The sequence below is a fragment of the Xenopus laevis genome, chromosome 5S (genome assembly GCF_017654675.1).
Source record: "Xenopus laevis strain J_2021 chromosome 5S, Xenopus_laevis_v10.1, whole genome shotgun sequence".
Classification (NCBI taxonomy): Eukaryota; Metazoa; Chordata; class Amphibia; order Anura; family Pipidae; genus Xenopus; species Xenopus laevis.
Genome location: NC_054380.1, coordinates 74358369 through 74382744, shown reverse-complemented (window position 1 = coordinate 74382744; position 24376 = coordinate 74358369). Strand labels below are relative to the sequence as shown.

At 36.6% G+C, this 24376-nt stretch overlaps 1 protein-coding gene across 1 annotated transcript in view; it reads left to right on the top strand.

The window, feature by feature from the left end:
- The window catches only part of htr1e.S (5-hydroxytryptamine (serotonin) receptor 1E, G protein-coupled S homeolog), a 56546-nt gene extending 34024 nt beyond the window's left edge, over positions 1 to 22522 (top strand). The window contains exons 2-3 of the mRNA XM_018264786.2: positions 17276 to 17507; positions 20861 to 22522. Of these exons, the coding sequence (XP_018120275.1) occupies positions 20963 to 22051 (1089 nt within the window). The 5' untranslated portion in view covers positions 17276 to 17507; positions 20861 to 20962 and the 3' untranslated portion in view covers positions 22052 to 22522. The remainder of the gene's footprint in view (positions 1 to 17275; positions 17508 to 20860) is intronic.
- Positions 22523 to 24376: the final 1854 nt, after the last annotated feature.

Sequence of the window (24376 nt, the reverse complement as noted above, 5' to 3'; positions counted from 1 at the left end):
GTATGATAGCATAAAGTGTACTAGAACATTGCTTTAAAAGTTGTAGTCTTTCCAAATAATTAACTACTGTGCTTCTTCATTGCAAAGCTGACTATAGAGATTAACATGGTGGTGTTTATGCAAAGGGGAAAACAAAAACCTATCACTGGAGGAGCTATAAAATTTAAACAAAAAAAGTTTTCAAAAAATTATTTGTGGGCAATATCTTGGCTGCTGCTTGCACAGGTAAATGGATGATTAGCGGCAATATGATGGCCTTTTGGCTGCTGCTGAATGCTTCCCATCCTCTCCAAATATATCAGCTTTGTAGATGACATTTAAAGGAGAAGGAAAGGTTAAAACTAAGTAAGCCTTAACAGAAAGGTCCATCTAAATATACCAGTAAACCCCCAAAGTAATGTTGCTCTGAGTCCCCTGTCAAAAGAAACACAGCATTTCTTTCCTTCTATTGTGTACACCTGGGCTTCTGTATCAGACTTCCTGCCTTCAGCTTAACCTCATTGCCCTGGGCAAGAGCATGCTCAGTTTGCTCCTCTTCCACCCCCCCTCCCTTCTCTACTGTAATCTGAGCCCAGAGCAGGGAGATACTCAGGCAGGAAGTGATGTCACACCATGTTAATACTACAGCTCCTATCCTGAACAAACAGAGAATTTCTAGAGCTTTTTACTCAAGTATGGTAAAGCATTCTACAGAATAAATATAGCATTCTAGCTTGCACTATTGCAGCTAATCTATTGGCAATAAAATGCCTCCGTAGCTTTCCTACTCCTTTAAAGGGGCCGATTCACTAAATTCGAGTGAAGGATTCGAAGTAAAAAAACTTCGAATTTTGAAGTATTTTTTGGGCTACTTCGACCATAGAATGGGCTACTACGACTTCGAATCGAAGGATTCTAAGTAAAAATCGTTCGACCATTCGATAGTCGAAGTACTGTCTCTTTAAAAAAAACTTCGACCCCCTAGTTCGGCAGATAAAAGCTACCGAAGTCAATGTTAGCCTATGGGGAAGGTCCCCATAGGCTTGCCTAAGTTTTTTTGATCGAAGGATATTCCTTCGATCGTTGGATTTAAATCCTTCGAATCGTTCGATTCGAAGGATTTAATCGTTCGATTCGAAGGATTTAATCGTTCGATCGAAGGAATAATCCTTCGATCGTACGATCGCAGAATTTGCGCTAAATCCTTCGACTTCGATATTCGAAGTCGAAGGATTTCAATTCCTAGTCGAATATCGAGGGTTAATTAACCCTCGATATTCGACCCATAGTGGATCAGCCCCTTAACAATGAATGACTTCCCTGGAGTAATTAACCTTGACAATGCTCCTTGACTTTGAGCATGCCATTCACAGTTGAATCCTACAATACACTATTGCATTGATTAGTTGGCCTCTTAGCAGGAGGTTTTGGTTACTTTTTCTGCTCCAAGCAGCAGAAGTGTTTATTACTAATCAGTGAGATGTTCAATTTACGTTATGGCATAAGCTACCAGTGACCCACAAATATAGGTCTGATGTATTTGGGTTTTCGCCAGCTAAATCCAGTAATAATCCCAGTTATTGTATTTGCAGGAATAAAACCAATATAGTCCTCCTAAAGGTTATACTGAGAGATACTCTATGGACAACATTTAGGGGTTATTTATTAAGGTCCGATTTCTTTTTGGTCAGACTTTTAAAGGAAAAAAGATTTATTAAAAGATTTATTAAACCCTGATGGTGTTAAAAGTCCAAATAAAAAAGTACTTAATTCAGACCTGCCAAGTTCATGTAGGATTCAATGGCAGATGTCCCATTGACATTTTGAAAGTATCCTGATCTGCACTGGATTTTGTTCAGTAATCTGAAGATTTCGTGGTTTCAGGTGTCTAATCCAAAAAAGTTTACATTTTTCAACAACAAAGCCAAAAAAACGTATGATTCAGATTTTTTTCACAAATTTATCAGTTTTTTCTGCACAAGAAATTTTTGTGAAAATGAATTGATAAATAGGAGGGAAAAGTCCGTGTGGATTTGGTCAGAGTAGTTTTCCAAGAATTGTGAGAAAGTTTAGGATTTTGACAAATAACCCTGTTAATGTTATAGCTCCCTCTTCTTAAAGGGCACCTGTTGGCTAAATTTATTATCCCCAACCAAAGGTGCGGTCTAATAGAGCCCACACTCCAGTTGGGGGTTACAGTAGTTTTTATTTTAAAAATTGCCCCCCGTCAGGACTAGGTCACTTGCACCAGGAGGGAGCTTCCAGTGCAAGCAACCATGTCAGTCAGAGAGCATGTGCAAATGCGCTTCTGACATCACACACAGAACGCGCATAATAAGCAAGTTGTGGCATTCGCTCATTATGTGCATGCGTGTGCCTCAACATGGCTGCTCGCACCTCTCGGTGCAGATGGCCTAGCGCTGGCGGGGGACAATTTTTTTAAAAAAAACTACTGTTACCCCCCAACCGAAATGTGGGCTTTATTAGACCGCACCTTTGGTTGGCGATAATATATTTAGCCAACAGGTGCCCTTTAATATAAGGTAAGATTACATTTGGCTCTATAATATATAAAATGGTTTCACATATATTTTTATAGTACAACGCATGCAGTTAATGGAATGCCTTTTATATTACTGTAAGTACTATATTGTAGCTTGAAAATTTTCTATGAAATAAAATATCATTGGAGACAATTGAATAATGTCAGATATGACATATGTGAAAATAATGAAATCCAGTATATTTAAAGCTCCTGCTTCTTCCCACATCGAACTATTGCTTAAGCATTTTGAAAAGCTTTCCTTTGACATGGATACCTCAATTACTGATGACACTGATGAAAGTCTGAGAGCTTATTATTTTGGCTTTAAGGTTTGTGGACCCCTAAGGCAAGGTGACAGAGCTAGTAAAACAGAATTCCCGTGAATGTGCAAAGCCAGCGATATGCCACGGTTAATAATAATGGTGAGTCTACATTTTTATTTATTGGAATGAGGCATACTCTTTGAACTATAGAATACAAAATATAAAATGCAGTTATTATTCAGATTGCCTATTTCATGTTTAACATGATATACGTAATGTTCTAATTTATTTAGTTTATGTGATTGATGTGCTGTGTAAAAGGCAATCATTTTATACATGTTTTATTAAAAGGATGAATCAATTTATGACATGTATAAATGGCTACTTCGAAATGTAAACAGAGAAAACTGTAGTGACATTATGTGTTGGAGGTTTCTATATTAAACTGTACAGAGACTTAATAGGTCCCATAGAAAAAAATCATTATAGGTTTCTCCATGGATTCAGGCTTCAAGATTGTTTTGCAAACATATTGAAGTGGCTCATTATTCAACACCCCATGAGGCCCGGTAGCCTCAGGGTATGCTCCAGAAGGAGTAAGTCAATACAGGACACAAAGTTTAAAAGTTACCTATAATTTCAGTGCTGTGTTCCCCTTTGCCTCTATTTATACCTTTTGTGAATTATTTAATGGAAAAATATGACCTCAAACAATGGAAAAAATACTCACTTTTTAAAGTCAGGTCTAGTAATAGTACACTATAATCTCATAGTAAACACTACTGTATATTGCAAATCCTGCCTTCATTTTTTTTTTCATCTGTGTGTCCATTTACACCAGATCTTCATTCACTTTATAGATGATCGGAATTTTAGAATATTCACAGAATTTTCATCGGACAAAAACATCCCATGAACCAATGAAATTATTACTATATTTAAAGAACTAAAATAACATGTATCCTACCATTTTAGAACAGTGATCCCCAACCAGTGTCTTGCGAGCAACATGTTGTTCACCATCTCCTTGGATGTTGCTTGCAGGGACCTCAAAGCAATTGCTTATTTTTTAATTCTTGGCTTGGAGGCAAGTTTTGGTTGCAACTTGGTGTTCTACCAAACAAAGTCTCCTGTAGGCTGACAGACCACATAGGGTCTACCAAATAGCCAACCACACCGCTTATTTGTTACCCCAGGAATGTTTCGGATACTTGTGTTGCTCCCCAGTCCCCAACACTTTTTACATTTGAATGTGGCTTGTGGTTAAAATGGTTTATAACATCCACATGCTTAGATTGCCTCTAGCCAATATAGAAAACTGAAATACTCACAAGCTAAAACAACATGTACACAACATGTACACAAACAGCAATTTTGTAATTAGAATAAAAAGCAAAACAGCCAACGAATTTTCTTACTATAGTCTTATAACTTTATCTGGTCTGTGCTTTTCATTCTGCTACTGTTTTATAAACAGAGTATTTATTTATATATTTTGGTTTGTTTTGGTTACTTCTTGCACTTCACCTTTCCGATTCACCATTTCAGTCATTTGTGTGGTTACATGTAACAACAGTAGGACAGAGGATATAAACTACAATAATAATTCATATTATATTAGGTGGTAAAAAACAAACGTGACATATAAAACAGGATATAGCTAAGAAAAAACAGACTATTTAGGCGTGTGTATCTAAATGAAAACTTCAATTATATAATGATAACACAATTGTCCATATAAAGCATTTTTGTGTTAGGCTGTGTTTAACACATGACATGACAGAGTTACTTTCTGTGAAATTATGGTTCATACATTCAACTGTTTTTTATGCAGTGCTTTAGGGGGGCTTCAGCTTGAAAACTGTTTCCACCAAAGTACCTGAGAAATGCAATAGCCTAAAGTACCATCAGTCATACTGTATCTCAGATATCCTAATTATAAAAGCCTATAAACTCATAAACAATCAATTTGCTTGCAAAAACAAAATATTTGGATACCTTGAGCAACCCATACATTATTAACAGCCTATGTTTGCGATAGGTATTTACACAGATAAGCCTTGTCATGCGCATTCATTTTGTACTTTGTTTTTCCATTTTTATTGAGCAGGCTATGATCTATATCTGCCTATTCTCCTTTTAATTAGTCTGTTCTTTTTAAAGTAAACGTTTAGCATGGTGTATACGGCAGAATTATTATTTTATTATTATTAACATGTATTTATATAGCGCCAACATTTTGCGTAGCGCAGTAGAATTGTAGACAAATTGTAACTTTTTTAGGTTGATTTTTTTTTTAATTGACATTTTTTGTTCTGCAGCTGTTGAAATTCTGTTATCTAGTTACTAGGGATTAATCACCCTAGTAATTTTGAATATTTTGATATCAAAATGAAAGATTGTAGAGATCCTGAAAAAATTAGGCAATAAAATACTATATTAGGAGCTACAACCCTTATAATTTATGATTTCCCGCCGTATGCAAATTAGCCTGAGTGAAGACCTCTAAGGAAGTTGCGCTAGGCATAATTGAACACTAGCGCATCTTATTTTTGATTGCCGATGCAACGCTAGTGAAAATTCGCCAACGTTCGGCTCCCTGGATGCAACTTTGCAATTTAGTAAATAAGCGTTGTCTGAGCGTATTTTCACCTGGCGAAGTGAAGTTATGGGGATGCGAAGCCGCCGCTGGCGAATTTTCGCAGGTTAGTAAATTTCCCCCTATTTGTGTTCACCAGGGGGTGATGTGACTGACACAATTGCTCCAAATAATTTTTTTCCCCCATAAAAAAAATTTAATGCAATTTAATTTACTGAGCTTGCCACAAAGTTGAAAATCCAGGAGACCTGACAGAGAAATATGTGTTTCCAACCTAACTCCAACTCGAACAAAAATGCCAGTTGCCTTTACTTCATTTTTAAAATCTCTCCAGCTCACGCATTCCTTCCATTCACAATTCACTACTCACTAACCCCAATTTACGTCCCTTGTTATCGATGACACCCTTCATACCCCTCCAAGCTGATATTCAGGTTGTATCAGACTTCAATACTGTCTGGACCTAAGCTATTCCAGTCTTCCTGTGAATGATGGCTTTCCAGAATTCTAGGATTAAGCATACACGGAGTGAGAAGAGGCTTCTGACAACACATTTGGTAACTATACACATAATACATAATGATAAAGTAATACAGTACAAAACTTTTCACCATTTTTAGATACCTCCCCATATGCTTAACCAAATGAGGCATAACCCCAATTATCTTTGTTCTAAATGTGGAGAGCCTGGAGCTGATTTTTATTCCACTTAATTTGGGGATACATATATATTCACAACTTCTGGAGTCAAGTAGTTAATATCCTGGCTGACAACCTTGAATCCCTATAGTGATTACATCAACTATTTGCCTAATGGATAATAAAATACTGCAAACTCACATTAGGTTGAGGGTCTGAATCTCTTGTTTTATGTCAAAAGACTGTAGCCATGCATTGGATGGACACAAAGTGGTGCCCCTTTTTAAAATTACTTATGAGAGTAGAGGTTTGACTATTAAATTCAAGTCTGGTATTCCTTGGTGCAATATAATCGCAGACTAAAACTAACCACAAGATACTTGATATAACTTTCATCTATCTTTAGAGACCACTGTCACTTCACACTGGTAACTGCTGTTTTACTCACCCCAATGGGGCACTATACCAGCACTTGTTGGAAATAGCTACATGCCTTGCACCAAATAACTTTTACCCTCTGAAGTGATTGTCTACTTGATATGTTTAAGGTTGTTTTTACTATGTAGCTAAAAATTGCTGCAAAACAGATGCAGTTGTGCTGAAAATATAGGCATTAATCGTCTATGGCAATTGGTGCAGGCTCCTATGGGAAAATATGTTCAGAAGTGGTGGTAACTCTGGGCATCCTCTGCATCAATAAGCAGACTTTAACTTAATAAAGACAGTAGGCAGGAGGAAGGCAGCAGCACTGAGTGCAACTATACAGAAATGCAAGAAGCACTTTTTTGACATTAAAGGGATTCTGTCATGAGTTTTATTATGTTGTTTTATTACTAAATTACACTGTTTACACTGCAAATCATTGCATATATAATATGTATAAAATGTTATTCCTGAACCAGCAAGTGTATTTTTTTAGTTGTAATATTGGTGTGTAGGCAGCCATCTCAGGTAATTTTGCCTGGTCATGTGCTTTCAGAAAGAATGAGCACTTTAAGATGGAACTGCTTTCTGGCAGGCTGTTCTTTCTCCTACTCAATGTAACTGAATGTGTTTTAGTGGGACCTGGATTTTTACTATTGAGTGCTGTTCTCTCTACCAGGCAGCTGTTATCTTGTGTTAGGGAGCTCCTGCAATTCACTGTGGCCAGTTTAGATGCACTTGCATTCATAAATGCCCCCATATCCTTGTGCTTTATTTCCATTTTTCATTCAGAAAGGAAATGAACCACTGTGTTATTGTTATTATACAGAATTACTGTATATATTTTAGCAAGTAAAACAGACATCATTTTCCTGTTTGCCACTAAAATAAAATGAACTACATTGCAGAACTTGAGCAGTGTAATTGTAGGCAATGCAAATAAATGTATTCAGCTACTGTAGATAAAGCACATTTAGGACTTTTGCATATTTTAGATATGTTTGCTGAGACAAATCTACAGTGTTTAGTTTTTAATGATACATTTTTGTGTTGCTCTGTATTCTCACTCTCTCAGATTACAGAGTTTCATAAAAGCCAGAACAATGCACTTAATGCTTGAAATGGCAGTGCTTTTCAATATAAAACCAGAAAAGAAATCACAATAAACATATTTTTATTGTTCTATGATTTGGTATGTTTTATATTTAAGTGCAGCAAATCAAGTTAAAGATAACCCTATGAATGGCTCTTGGAAATCTGGCACCATGTGCAGAGTGCTGGTGCAAGTTATGGGGGAAAGAGGGATCAACTATGTGTCACCCCCGCCCTTCCCTCATGAATACAGTGTTTTTGCTTCCTGCGCCTATTTATAGCCTTAATAAGTGAAATTAAATTAACTGAGCCCTCATTTACTAATGCTGTGCAAAGTACAAAATAATTGCTGCAATGTATTCTCCTAACAATGCACATATCCCCCCAGAATTCCAGTATACTTGCAGGTAGCTCATATTTTGCACTCAATGGTAAGTGCCCATATTGTGGCACACTTGTTAGCCTTTATCTTGGCTGCAGTTTTAATGTTATTTGCATGGCTATGGCAGGTATTAATTACTGTGCTCCTTTGAGCCTCTGCATAGTACTCATTGCAATTCCATCACATTACAAAGCTAAGGGGACTGATTGGCACCAGGTGCCAGTAAACATAGGCACAATGGTTTTATGCATGACGTTTTATATACTAACGGATATGGCAGCACCCTTAGACCATGTGCACACAGAGAACAGGCACTCAGCTTGTGTATTTTTTGCAGGCTGAGAGAGGCACATGCACTCCTTGCCCATCTCAATTGATCTGAATGAGATCGCCTGCATGAGCTCACACGCAGTGGAGTGAAGTGGAGGTCAGAGTCAGGGCCAGATTTACATAGCAGGTGCGCCTAGGCCCACTGCTGTTCATTGCCCTTGTGCCCTCCCCTTTATTCTAGCAAATTTTAATCAATGGGATAGGTGCAATTGGGACTTTCGCACAGGAAATTAAAAAAACTATTGTTTCTACTGTACGTCTCCAGTGTTTCTGAACCAATGTGGGTGTTGTTGGGTTTCATGCCGCCCCCTAAAATCCTGCCGCCCTAGGCCTGGGCCTTGGTGGCCTTTCCACAAATCCGGGCCTGGTCAGAGCAAATACGAGCAAGAAAGCATCTTTTGTCCATCTTCCACTCCATGTGACTACACACAAGCAAAGCAGAGGAGCCTACACTCTGTATACCCATGACATTATAAAGGAGCATGGGTGATCAGTAATGTAAAAGCATTGAGCAAATACTGTTATAACAAAATTGTAAATAGCATGCAAAGACAATTATAGGTTAAAAAGGTTTCAATTTCACTGTCAGAATCTCTTTAAGGGGCCACTACAACTTCATTTTAATATTCTCTTTTCATAACTGATTGTTTCTTTTATCTATTCACAATTTCGTGTTTAACATACTTTTTCCTCCTTATCTTTTTTTTTTTTTTTTTTTAAACCTCCCCCTTATCGGTTTTTAAAGACACGAATGACTCAATAATGTTTGATATACGTCACTGCACATGTGGGCACAAGTTTTAAATTGTGCTGATTAGTTCTAGACTTAGCATTCTTTCTTTTCTACTAATGCGTGAACAAATCTTTGTGCTATGTTTCCTTGCTTAAAAGATCCTAACCTTTCATAGGATAATTACTGGGTATTTTTATATTTATTGTTTTCTTCCTTTCACATTCATATATCTCATTCAAACGTTATACATGATTTCATTGTACTAATACTCTTTTTTGCCAAATATAGCTGTATTCTCACATTTGTGTAATTTGCAGCTTTTTGTGTTTTGTTCTACAGATACATATAAAGTTGTTTTTATAACTATGGAAAACTAGGAAAATAATATATTTCCGAATGTATACTTAACTAATGGATAATTCATAACATAATAATGTGCCTTTTAAAGAATTCTACAAAATTGTCATATACACTGCCTTTCTTATGGCTTTTACCTTGAGCCATGATTTTGTGATGTTCCACATGTTCCCTCACTAATCACCTGAGAGCAAAACAATACAGATTCTAACTGTAACAGGAAATATTGAACACTGTCCTGTTCTCAGCCTCAAAAATACTGTATAGGCCAGTTCGTCTGACATCAGTGATAAGAAAGCTTTTTGAAGGGTTAATAAAGGATAAGATACCGGACTTCATAGCTAATTATAATACTATGAGTTTGTGCCAATAGTAATAGATCTTGCCAGACTAACTTCAATTTTTATGAGAAGGTGAGCAGGGACCTCGATTCTGGGATGGCTGTGGATGTGATTTACTAAACTTTGCTAAAGCATTTGATACAGTGCCACACAGAAGACTACTGGTTAAATCAAGGAATGTTAGCCTGGAATATAGCATTTGTACCTGGATAGAGAACTGGCTAAAAGATAAATTACAAATGAAAATGGTAAATGGAGCATTTTCTAATTGGACCAGTGTTGTTAGCTGAGTTCTGCAGGGCTTTGTACTAGGTCCCTTGCTTTTCAACTTGTTTATCAATGACCTGGAGGTGGGCATTGAAAGTACTCTTTCTATTTTTGCAGATGATACTAAATTGTGCAGAACTATAGGTTCCATGCAGGATGCACTTTGGCAAAAATAATATAAATGCAAGTTATACACTAAATGGCAGTGTGTTGGGAGTTTCCTTAACGGAGAAGAATCTAGGGTTTTTTGTAGATAACAAGTTGTCTAATTGTCATTCTGTGGCTACTAAAGCAAATAAAGTTCTGTCTTGCATAAAAAATGGCATAAACTCAAGGGATGAAACCATAATTATGCCTCTTCATTAGTCCCTGGTAAGACATGCAGTACAGTTTTGGGCTCCAGCCCTTAAGAGGGATATAAATGAACTGGAGAGAGTGCAGAGACATGCAACCAATCTGTTTAGGGGGATGGAAATGTACATTATGAGGGGAGACATAATTGGGTTGGGTTGTTTTCTCTGGAAAAAAGGCGCTTGCAAGGGGACATGGTTATACTTTAGTAAGTACATTATAGGACAAATAGCAGGGGACCTTTTTACCCATAAAGTGGATCACCGCACAAGAGGCTACCCCTTAAGACTAGAAGAAAAGAACTTTAATTTAAAGCAACGTCGGTGGTTCTTCACAGTGAGGACAGTGAGGTTGTGGAATGCACTGCCGGGTGATGTTGTGATGGCTGATTCAGTTAATGCCTTTAAGAATGGCTTGGATGATTTCTTGGACAGACATAATATCAAAGGCTATTGTGATACTAAACTCTATAGTTAGTATAGGTATGGGTATTTATATATAATTTATGTGAAGGTATAGAGGTGTGTGTGTGTATGGATGCTGGGTTTTCATTTGGGTGGACTTTGTCTTTTTTCAACCTGATTTAACTATGTAACTATATGAAACAGTGTGGGCTATTTTACTGTATGTAATGTACGAATGTTTATTGACACCTGCAAAGTGTAAGGCTTTAGTTTTCCTTTAAGTTGAGCAGATGACCTCAACTTCTGTGGCAATTGCATGAAACAAACCTGAGCACTCATATGTTGAATTAGCACACTATACATTACTTTTGAAATGATCAGCCTGACTTTTACAGCAATAGTTATAGTCAATCTTCATACAGATACATGGCACTGAGTGTATGTATTTTACAGCATTACTGTCATAACTGCTTCACAAAGGACTATTTTTATTAGCCCTGCTAAAATAAGCATGTTTATTATAGCCTTCTTTAAATGCAATGTATGAAAAGTTTCAGTAATTTGAGCGTTTATGTACCTCAAACTTATCATTACAAAATATTTAGAAACAAACCAAAGTTTCTGTAATCAGCAACTCTTCCGTAGCTGGCTCAATGCACCAGTCTCCAAAATCAATCAAGCTGAAAGGGACCTACAAGTGGGGTGTCAAACAATTAGCAGGTGATTTGCTAAAACTCAATGTTTCCTCACTGTTTGGCAGAAACAAATTTGACAAAACTCCCAAACCTGAATCCCCTTTATTTTCTAAAAAAAGTTCTTGAAAAATGATATGCTAAAAAAACGTTGCAACAATATCGAGACTCTTGTGACTTTTTCAAATTGACCCTCTAAAAACTCGATTTTATTGAGTTATCGTCTGAAAAACTTGAATTTATTGGATTATTGAACAAAAACCAGCACAAACAGCCTGAAACTCTTGAGAATCCTGAAGGTAAAAAACCTGTTCCAAAGGTTAAAAGGTAGTGTTTTTAAGAGAGTCGCACAAATGCATACTTACTGCAGGTGGATAGTTTACCAGCTGCAGTAAATATGGTGTTTGTGTGACCAATGCAGGAATGTCATAGGGAAGGAAAGGTGAGAGGTGCGGTATATTTACATACTGGATCCAAAGGTTTACATGATTCAACAGGTTTTAGATGAAGTATTTTGGCTTCAGATTTTAGCAGCTTCAGAGCATAATAAATCTCGAAAAATTTGAGTTTTTTTCCCTCTAAAAATTTTGATTTTTTGCCCTTTAAAACTCGACCAGTAAAACTTGACCTTTAATTAATAGACCCCATAATGTGAGAGCTAATTACTTCAGAGGCCTAACTCTAGTTTGATTTATGATTGTCTAGAAAGGCATGAATATAGAATTATGTGACTCTCTATCCAACATGTTCTCCTAATAAACATCTGTCGACTTGTTTTTTTATGCCAAGAACGAACCTTTTAGCCAATTCTCAAAATTTGTAATATGAATATATATATATATATATATATATATATATATATATATATATATATATATATATATATTTATATATGGCATAGAAAAGCCAGCTCGAGAATCAAGTTTAGCTTGCCTGGGTGCAGCATCATATATTTGTATCACAGTCCAACAGAAGAGATCCGCACTCTCAGGTCTTAGATTGGTTTATTGATAAAAAGGACCAACGTTTTGGCCTATTCCAAGGCCTTTCTCAAGGTGAGAAGTGCACAAATGAAATGTCTTATATACATACATTGGCGGGGAAAAAAGCAGATTGAATAATGATGACCACTCATCATCGTCATCATCATGCATCCACTACCATAAGGGCATCACCTTGTGGTGCTCTCCCCATAAAAATATTCTGCCATGGTACCCTTGAGTTATTATATCAATAACGAAATTATTACAACACCAGCGTGCTTGTGATGAAAGATTGATCAAAAACCCTAAGTGCCCCTTTCAATCTAGTGTACTGTCTTGTTATCAATAAGCCACGTATCCCGATTAATTTAATAATACACAAACCCATCAGTGTGAAAGCATTAAACGATCTGCGTGTTTATTCAACACATGTTATTGCTGTTTTGATCCCTCTGGGGTTCAAATAAAATGATAATTATAAATGTATCCTAATACCTCTCGTTATGTGCAAAGTGAAAACTAACACTTAAAACAAAAAATAAAAAATTGCAAGGAAAAATAAAGAATAAATAAATACATATCAAACCACAAAATTCAAAAACTTTTAAGATTTTCCACATATCAGTTAGTCCCAAGGTCCAATGGCTGATTGAAATCCAAATTTATTAAACTCCCCTTGATACAGTTCCACTTGAGTATAACGTGCTCACTCACTATTCAAAACCATTACTCCTGGGTCGCTGTTGCTACGATATCTCCCCCTAGTTACGGCATTCATATTGCGCTGCAAAAGGAAGCAGATTTTTCAACATCAGGGTTAATTGTTCTGTGTGAAGGGAGTCATCACGGATGTGTGGGAGGGGGAGAACAAGAACAAGAACAAACCTTATAGCCAATTCTCACAATTTGTAATATGAATATATATATATATATATATATATATATATATATATATATATATATATATATATATATATATATATATATATATATATTTCTGTGCATATCTGTGTTACATGGGAATTAAACATGCTCCAAGACAAATTGAATCAGCTAAAATAGATCTCTGGTTTTGGAAGTAAACAGGAAAATAAACAGTGAAATTATTGCTAATTATTGTTGGCAAAGCTTGTATCAGGAGACAGTGCCAATGCACAGGTCTGGACTGGGATTCAAAACAGGCCCTGGCATTTCAGGTAAACAGAGGCCCAAACAGCCCCCTACCAGCCCACTAAATGACTGACTATGGCATCTTATAGCAGACCCTCTGGCATTTGCCAGAACCGACAGATTAGTTTAGTTACATTTGGAAGTTTGTATTGCAGAGTTTAATGCATTTGTACAGTTCAGTCAAGTCATGTTGTCACTGTACATATAGCAAAAGTCATTTTTGAAATGCAAGATGCTAATGTTTGCTACATTCTAGCTTCAAAAATGTAATTCCTTTGTAACAATTAGGGGCTGATTCATTAAGGGTCGAATATCGAGGGTTAATTAACCCTCGATATTCGACTAGGAATTGAAATCCTTCGACTTCGAATATCGAAGTCGAAGGATTTAGCGCAAATACTGCGATCGTACGATCGAAGGATTATTCCTTCGATCAAACGATTAAATCCTTCGAATCGAACGATTCGAAGGATTTCAATCCAACGATCGAAGGAATATCCTTTGATCCAAAAAACTTAGGAAAGCCTATGGGGACCTTCCCCATAGGCTAACATTGACTTCGGTAGCTTTTAGCTGCCGAACTAGGGGGTCGAAGTTTTTTTTAAAGAGACAGTACTTCGACTATCGAATGGTCGAATAGTCGAACGATTTTTAGTTCGAATCCTTCGATTCGAAGTCGTAGTCGAAGGTCGAAGTAGCCCATTCGATGGTCGAAGTAGCCCAAAAAATACTTCGAAATTCGAAGTTTTTTTACTTCGAATCCTTCACTCGAATTTAGTGAATCGGCCCCTTAATCTGTTTTCTTTTTCAGTTTACCAACCTATTAGGAATACAAAAGTAAATCCCTTGAATCCTGTTAACTTCCCAGCTGTAAAATGGTAATAAACATTTATAACTTACACGTGGGAGATGGGGGTAGTTATTTCAACATAAAACACAAAGAAGTATTATCACTGCTTACACATAAATGCTCTTATTATTACAATAATTATTGACAATAACCAATTGCAGTTATTAATAACAATGACCAAGATGACAAGTAATGACAAACACTTAGATAAACAAATAAAATATCACATACTAATTTGTAATTAAGTATATTGCTTGGTAGATTAGTAGTTTAAAACTTGCAAACTCAAGTTTTAATTAATTTTTTATGCTTGTTATGATGTGAATGTTGTGCTACACTAGGGGGCAGATTTATCAAGGGTCGAATTTCGAGGGTTAAAAAACCCTCGAATTCGACCCTCGAAGTAAAATCCTTAGAATTCGAATATCGAATTCGAAGGATTTTAGCGCAAAAGAAGGATTTTTATTCAACCAAAAAAAACTTAGAAAAGTGCTGGGGAAGGTTCCCATAGGCTAACATTGGACTTTGGTAGGTTTAAAGTGGCGAAGTATGAAGTCAAAGTTTTTTTTAAAGAGACAGTACTTCGATTATCGAATGGTCGAACGATTTTTACTTTGAATCGTTCGAATCATTCGATTCGATCGAATTCGATCGAATTTGACCAATTCAATGGTCATCATTATTATAAACATAATAACTGGATCTTCACTTTCTTGCTATTTCTGTTGAGGCCAGGTCTAAACTGTAGTGGCATAACTTTAGAGGAAGCAGAACTCACGGCCTCAGCGGACGTCTGTATCAGTGCAGATAAGCACCAAATTTAAAACTTTTGCATATGTTTTCAGCATCCAACCAGTTAAACACAGAAATGCTGATTTAAGAGTCTGCGATTCCATGCTGTCTGTATTACCGCTGCCCTATGTGAGCAGACAGCTACAGTAAGTTCCTGGTTCACTCTTATTGCTTTCCTTGCAAGTAGGCTTGGCTTGTTTCACCTGTTGCCAATCTGGCCATAGGTGATCAATGTAAGCCATTAGTCTATAAAGCCCCCTGTTCTTCACTGACTCATTGCCCAACATAGGTCTATTTCCTGATAGTGATTCATGTCTGATTTTCTGTTTCTGGCCCTTGCCTGTTTTTATCCTTTGCTGTATTGCTGCCTGACCGACCTTTGCCTATTATTGACCACTCTTCTGGATCCCGACTCTGTAGCGTGTTACTGATTGGTTTTGACCCCGGCCTGTTTATCCTGACTAAGTTCCTGATTCTTGATCCTGTACTGCACTGTATGATTGGTACTGACCAAGCCTGTTCCACAACTACGCACTCTCTGTTCCTCGTCTTCGGTTCCCTTGTCTGCCCTGAACTTAAGTCCTGGAAGAATTCAAGTAGTGGAGGGTTCCTCCCGAAGGTGGTTGTTATAAACAAGTGTGAGCCAAGACCGGGACTTTGGGGTTTGTTCTGAGTTTTGGGACACCATACATTACAGAGTTCCTTGATTCAGAGCTAGCAAACTTAAGTGGATAGTGGTCAATTTGCAGTTAGGTTTCATTATTCTTTTATTAATGTATTGTTTATATTTCATTACTCTTATTCTGTATATACAGTATGAACTGTTGGTTTATAGGGTCACTAAACAGACAGTCATTTAAATGATAGCCTGAGTGATAAATTGAGGAGGGCATGCAGAGGGTAACTTGAATATAATAATAAAAATACAGTATGACTCAGAGCAGTATGACAAGACAGATATTCATTTGTGTTGCCAATGGACAAAACAGTTTCTTCTGTACTTAACTGGCAGAGATAACATAAATGTATTACTCGCCACATGGTAGCACCGTAGCATCACAGAACAGATGATGTATCCCCAATACAATTCTTATTCTTTCAGGTTGTCTTTAAATTATCTGCCATTTTTATCAACGTTCACCTGAATAGTCAACTGAATTGATGTGTTTGATTTGATTACCACTGCAGAGACAAAGCAATAATAATGTGACAATTAATTTTAAATTCCTAATTGTCCTGCTCCTTCAGTTAAGCACATGATCTAAGAAAAATAACTTGAAGTAGCAGGCCTCAAACTAATTTCAACTACTAACAGTTCTAATGTAAATTATATAAAGGGGGCCCATGCAAAGGCCAGCCTCCCCAGTCACAGCAACTAGGCCTCTATGAACAGCTCCGCTACCCCTATATTGTAGCTCCTAAGGCATGTGTACAGGTGTGCAACAGGGTTAATGGCCACCATATTAGCTCACTTCATTTCAGTATCGGGTTTCTTGCTAAGAGTAGGCATACTAGAATCCAGGACCATATTGGCTTTCAGTGCTGATGTTTAGTGATCTGGCAGCTGGAGACAGAAGGGAAGCAGCCAAACACGGAAGCCACCATCCACACTGTGCAGCCCTGCCATCTGCTTTAGGAGCTACAGTATGTAACCTGCTTGGCTAAGGGCTACAATTGTTTTTATTTCATTTTACTTGATCATTTAAAAGATAATTGATCATTTAAGATTTCTAATCATAATTCTGTGGTCTGAAGCATAATTGTAGACACTGAAGTCTGCAATGGCTTCGGTGAACAGCTTTTACTCTTGCTGTTTCCTTTTTTCTTTTATTAATTAATAATCCATTCATAGCTTGGAGCAGAAAGACACAGTCGAACCTCATTGATAAAGTTATTTGTTTGAGTTAATCCTTTTTTTTAGTTGTTTTAGAACCAATGTCCAGAGTAACATTTCATTTATATGTAATATATGAGTAACAGAAGGAATTTAAGTATGCTTCAATTAGTAATTAATCTATAGTAACTTTGAGCATGCCCTCATAAACCTCACTGTAGTAAACAATGTCCACTTTTCCTTCAACAGCTTCCCAGTCCAGATGACCTAATCCATTTTTTTGTTCCACAAGCATCTTCAAGCCTACCAAATTCTTTCCATACCCACTTGTCATTGCATTGCTACGAAGGTCAGTAGGCATACTGTTACAACTGAAGAACAAGACCTCCTTTATTTACATCAAAGATGACCAACTTGAGAGCCTCAAATGAAGACAAAGATCTTTGAAGTATAGTATAAGAGCTACAGTTCGAGTGAAGAGGTATATTTCAGTTACTACATTGTAACCTCCAGTATTCAGAATGATTTCTGTTCCCAAGACAACAAAAAATATCTATCTTTATATGACCCAAAGGAGCACTGTTATATGATTTGTATGTATTTCTTCTTATTGATATTCTTCTACACACATCTCTGCACATTTTCTAAATTATGTCTTTTTGCACTGAAACAATGTATTTGTGACAAGATTACATTTAGCATGGGACACAATTAAATATAGAGAACATATTCCTAACGTCCAGTCTGGAGGATAGAATAGACGAGAGCCTACCAAACCAAAAGGCAAACAGTTTATGATGTGTGCTTAGGAAAAACTGGAGACATATACATAAGGGTTTCTTATGTAGGGAAGAACGTGAAACACTAGCATGAAGAGATAATATCTCAACTATATAATATCGCAACCAGAGGAAAGATCACAAAAATCACAATATAGATAAGTAATAGGTATAGAGAGCAATGGAATGTAAAGTCATTAAAAGGCATAAAGTCACATGCTCAAGTCCTTAGTCACTTGTCTGTAAAAACAATTCAATTCTGGGGTTCTTAGTTAAGTTCCAGCACGGGCACTATCTGCAAGAAGGCTTACAGGTATGGTATTCCTCTGTCTGTAGGGGTTTTCTGGTGTAAACATATTGGTTCTATATATAAACGATATTACATTAAATTTCTGACAGTTGTAGTGTAATGCAGTATAGATATTACATTTCATTTTCTTTGTCTTGCAACCTAGAAAATGAAGTCTTCCATGCAATTGCCATGCGGTTCTGTTTGTTGGACACTGGTCTTATGGGGATCTTCCGTCTCCAGTTCAGTCCAAATCAAATTCTTTAAAAACACAAATTCACTAAACGACGAAGCACCTAACGCTAGTGCATTTTCGTTAATTCGCCGATTCACTAATGGACGCTGGCGTAAATTCGCTAGGGTTACTTCGCACCCTTAAGCCTGGCGAATTTGCGCAACGGACGTAACTACGCAAATTCATTTAAGTGCGCATTTTTCAGAACGCTACCTTTTACGCCAGACTACACCTCAGACCAGGCAAAGTGCAATAGAGTAGATAGGGATTGCTTCAAAACAAGTGAAAAAATTTTCTAAGTCCCAAAAAACACTGGCGTTTTTTTTATGGGTGATAGGCTGAAAAAGATCGACAATTTTTTTGGGGCTACCCTCCTTCCCCCCTACATTTCCTAACTCATGGCACCTTAACTATACTGTGGGCACATGTGTAGGGCAAAATAAAAATTTTATTTGCTGTTTTGAAGGTTTCCCAGGCTTGTGTATTGCTGCTACATTTACCTCCATTGTAACTTCAATTTGGCGCCGTATGCAAATTAAGCATCACTAGCGTAACTTTGCTTTGCTTGGCGAATTAACGCTAGCGCAACTTCGCAACCTTACGCTTCCTCTGAGCGCAACTTTGGATTTTAGTGAATTTGCGTAGCGCTGACGAAAATACGCCTGGTGAAGTGCGGCGAAGCGGACGATGGCGCAACAATGAATCTTAGTGAATGTCCCACTTAGGGGCAGATTTACTAAGGGTCGAAGTGAATTTTCAAATGTAAAAACTTCGAATTTTGAACAAATCTTTGGGTACTTAGACTATCGAATAGGCCTAAATTCGATTTTGATTCGATGTAAAAAAGTTTGACTTCGAAAATCGAAATAGCGTCTCTTTAAAAAAGTTCGACTACGACACTTCGCCACCTTAAACCTGCCGAATTGCAATGTTAGGCTATGGGGACCTTCTAGAACCTATAGCCAACATTTGGCTAAGTTTTTAGAAGTCTAAGTCAAATCGTTCGATCGATGAAATCATTTGAACCGTTAGATTTGAACGATTTCATCGTACGATCAAACAATTTGACTTCGACCGAAAACGGCCACTGTGCCACTTGCCCACCCTGATCCTTCCTGTAAATGGTAAGCACCGTCTTCTTCACCAGGACTGTCCCCCCTGTGACCCCCTGATGGTGGCCCTGTCAAAAGGTGCAGTGTTTGCACCAGCTTTAGTAGCATACAACAACTAACTAGTTAGCATCAGCTGTTTAAAAACAAATATCTGCTTAGCTGTCAGATCCAACAACCTTTCAACCTTCTATTATATATACGTAAATTGTGTAGCAGTTAACCCACACAAGAAATTCTAGGAAAAATGTTTTGAGAAAATAGGGGGGGGAGCCTGTGTGGATTTAGTGAGAGTAGTTTTCAGAAAATATTGAGAACTTTTTGGATTTTGATAAATAACCCCCAGAATCTGGGTATTTTCATGTACACTTAAATATAAGCATACTTGGACAAACAAGAGGTTGAAAAATGCTCATCCATCGGAAGGCAACCAGTAACTCAGATTTCCTATTGTTTTTGTATGTTTCCTATTATCTTAAAAAAAATTAAATTCCCCTTAGACATGAAAAAAACAAAAAATTGTGTTAGAACACCAAAACACATCACCATTATTTATTACCATGCTATGCTGTGTAAAACCATCTGTAGTTGGTAAAGAGTTGTTAGCTTGAAAAATGCTGTGGAAACTCTGATGTTATGAGTTATACTGATGCTAATGAGTTATACTAGGTCTGAGGTTCTGTAAAATAATTGTCAATATAGTTGATCTGGAGCCAAATCAAAGTATACCAGTATAATGACTCAGTTTTTAACTTTGTAATGGATTCAACCTGCTGATTTCAGCAATGGCAGTGGATGGTGTTAGATCACAAGCAGTGAGAACAACACAGTTTTATAAATACACCTTTTATTTTATACCACTTTGTCAACCATTTTTGGTGCATAACTTTTTAGACATCTTTAAATATGGCCTTTAGCATGACACCAATATTCAAACACAAGGTTTTGGTCTTGTTTTTTCTTTTTTTGCCTTTATATTCTGTCTTTTTTTTAAAGTGAAATGTAAAATGCTTTCTGGTTAATGTGTTAACCGCATTTTTTTTAAATAACTTACCATTATTTTAAAGCTATCTGCTAATTATCCTCAACACTGTCATTAAATCCACACACACAAAAAGGTAAATGCTATCCTCACATGCATTAAATATAGAAAACAACATGAAAATTCAGCTCTTAAAATTACAGTGGCAACTTTTAGGCACAATGGCTTCACGGATAGGTCCTAATTTTGAGCTTGCGGTTTTCATACATGAGCTCACAAATGTCATTTTAAGTTGAATATTCCTTTAATAAAGAAACCAAGAAATAAAATTAATATTACTCGCTTAAACAGATTCATATAACTTTGCCATGATTAAAAAAAATTGTATTTGACGTGTATTTTTACTAATGGATTCTGTCTCTTCTCATTGTGTCTTTCAGAATTAGCAATGTGTAAGAAGAGAAAAGAAGCACAGCTACCTAGTCAGGATTACAGGCCCAGTATGTAACAATTTTCGATTGAACATAAGCTAACTGCTTTGAATGATGACGATGAATTGTACAAACTGCACAATCAAATCAAAAACAGTAACTGAAAACATGCTTATTTCCTTCACTTTGGCTGTAATAACCATTCTGACAACATTGTTAAACTCTGCTGTCATACTTGCAATTTGCACAAACAAAAAATTGCATCAGCCCGCAAACTATTTAATTTGCTCATTAGCGGTAACAGACTTTCTCGTTGCAATTTTGGTCATGCCTTTAAGCATAGCCTACATAATTATGGATACATGGACCCTTGGCTTCATCATATGTGAACTATGGCTTAGTGTTGACATGACTTGCTGTACTTGTTCAATCCTTCATTTATGCGTCATTGCTTTGGATAGATATTGGGCAATTACAGATGCTATAGAATATGCCAGAAAAAGAACAGTCAAAAGAGCTGGAATTATGATATTAACTGTGTGGACAATTTCTGTTTTCATTTCCCTACCACCATTATTTTGGAGAAACCACTACAACACAAACATTCCTACCGAATGCATAATTAAACATGACCATGTTATATATACCATTTACTCTACATGTGGAGCATTTTATATCCCCTTAACTTTGATACTTATTTTATACTATAGAATTTACCATGCTGCAAAAAGTCTGTACCAAAAAAGAGGGTCAAGCCGACATTTGAGTAACAGAAGCAATGATAGTCAAAACTCATTTGCCCACTGCAAACTTACACAGACATTTTGCGTGTCAGATTTTTCTACTTCAGACCCCACCATGGAATTTGAGAAGAAGAATGCATCTGTGATGACCCCTCCTTATGATAATGATATTGATATGTTTGGAGACCGACAGCAACAAATTTCCAGTTCCCGTGAACGGAAAGCTGCTCGCATTTTGGGACTCATTTTAGGTGCTTTCATGTTAAGCTGGCTACCATTTTTTATTAAAGAACTTGTGGTGGGACTTCGCCTTTGCACTGTTTCTCCAGAAGTGGCTGACATTTTGACATGGCTAGGTTATGTGAATTCACTAGTGAACCCACTTCTGTACACAAGTTTTAATGATGAATTTAAGTTGGCATTTAAGAAACTCATCAGATGCAAAGAGCACTCTTAAGTATCACAATGGATGTGCAAAATGATGGCCTTAAGGATGAAGATCTTTCAAATTGCAAAACTGACTTTTGGTTGAGGGATTGCTAAATTCTATTTTCTTTTTGATTGTTCAGTTCTGTCTCTTATACAGCAGTCTTCTACCTCCGTTGTTATTGCCGTGATAAATATCAAATAAAATGTTTAAGGAGTAATATATCTTAGCTTCATTTGCAGTTGAAATTTTAAATTATATCAGCTATTCTATTCTCTGATGTCTTGCTTTGGATACATTGTACAATTATGAAAATGTGCAAATAGGATTAAACATGCAACAGTAGTTTAAGCTTTTTTTTTTTAGAAGCCATTAGCTATTGGCCGGCTTAAAGAAAGTAGATATTTTGGAATTCTGGCTCTTTCATTGGATGAAAGACTTCAAGACTAAGGATTAATTAAATCTTAGCTGGGATCAAGTACAATGTACTGTATTACTATCACAGAGAAAAAGGAAATATGTTTTTTTTTTTAAATTTTTTGTTTAAAATGGAGTCTATGGGAGATGACCTTCCTGTAATTTTCGAGCTTTCTGGATAATGGGTTTCCAGATAACGGATCCATACATGTATAGCATGGGGCCACACAACAGTTAATGAAAATATATTAAACGTAAGGGAATGAGTTAAAAGAGAACTAAACCCTAAAAACAACTATGGAGTCAATGCACCAGCCTAAAGGTTCAGCATTTCTATAAAAGTAATGATTCAGACCTTCATAGTTATCATAGGAGGTTTACCTGTCATAGAAACTGATGCTACAGATCTCATTATTCAATTCCAGTGGTAATTGTGCTGGTTTCTGAGCTGCCATGAGAATCTGAATAAACTACTAATGAGCCTTGTTTCTTAATTTTTATATTCTAGATATATATATACAGCATATTGTGAGTAGGTCCCTAAGCTCACGTAACTGACAGCGCAGAGCATGTGCAGTGAATCAGCAGAAAAGAAGATGGGGAGCTACTGGGGCATCTTCAGATTCACGGATCATCTCTGCTGCAGTTTCCATGGGCTGTAGTTGCCATGGGCTGGTACAAAACTCCAAAACATAATATACAGCATTTCTGCCCTACTTCTTTGTCATGCTTTAGTTCTCCTTTAAAGGCACCATTTAAAAAAAAAGGGCAGCATGGAGCAGTACAGAAGATCAGAGGAAACTGGTCACTATCCCGTTAAAGCAGGGACACATTTTTCTGAATATATGCATGAATATATTTTTATAAAATTCAGTCAGTAAATCAACTATACACGTGCAGTCCGTTTTAATTAGATACATTGTGCAAAACAAAGTTTATACTCCAATATAGAATGCCTGCACTTACCCTTAGTGACTAGATGTTGTGCCTGATAATGTTGCCTATTGTTAAGAGTCAACTAAACATGGTATGTATGTTTTGCATTAAGCCACCTCTCTCAAAAAAAGAAAAAAAAAAGAAAAATAACAATTGCACATTAGCTTGACTGAATGTACATGCAATATTGGACTTCCCAAACTTTATCCAGAATGTTCCAGTTACATAATATGGCATTCTGATCTCTGTTCTGCACTTCCCAGAAAAATGATGAGGGGAACCTTTGTACTTTGCTGTAAGATTTTGCTGCTTGAAAAAAATCTAGGCTTACTGTCACCATAATGGAATAAATGTTAATTTACTTACTTTAATTCCTTTTGTTATAGTACATTTTTTAAGATTGATCTTTTTGCACAAAACCATTTTTAATGTCAGTATCTTTCTTTATTGTTACAGTATATTGCTTGTTGATGTGAATGTGTGGTGTCCTTTAATGAGTAAAGAAAAAGTCAATATGCCCTTTTCAAAACAACAGCTGGGTAATGGCAGAAACGTCTGCAGGCTAACAGGTTTTTCACATAGCTGTATTTTGTATTCAACTGAGTATATGTCTCAGATGGCACCTCAATCGTTTTGACATTTTTCTGATACAAAGTTTGTATGCTCTCATTACTTGCTAGTGATCAATATGAAGTTTAATTCTTTTGCCAAGAAAAAAAATGGGCAAAAAAAAAAGTTTATTTCCTTTTATGTATATTCCATTGTTTATAACATACACTAATATACCCTTCTGTTCAGGGTCGTAGAAAATGAGCCCTATACTCTGCATGTAAGAATTAGCCCTATACTCTGTCTGGCTGTGCTCTGACACAGACCCCATCTTTAAAATGAAATGTTCCAATGTATTGTTATTGCTACTTTCTATTCTTTTTTTACTCATGTTTCTATTCAGGCCTTCGCCTATTCATTTCTTATTCAAATCAATGCATGGTTGCTCTGGTA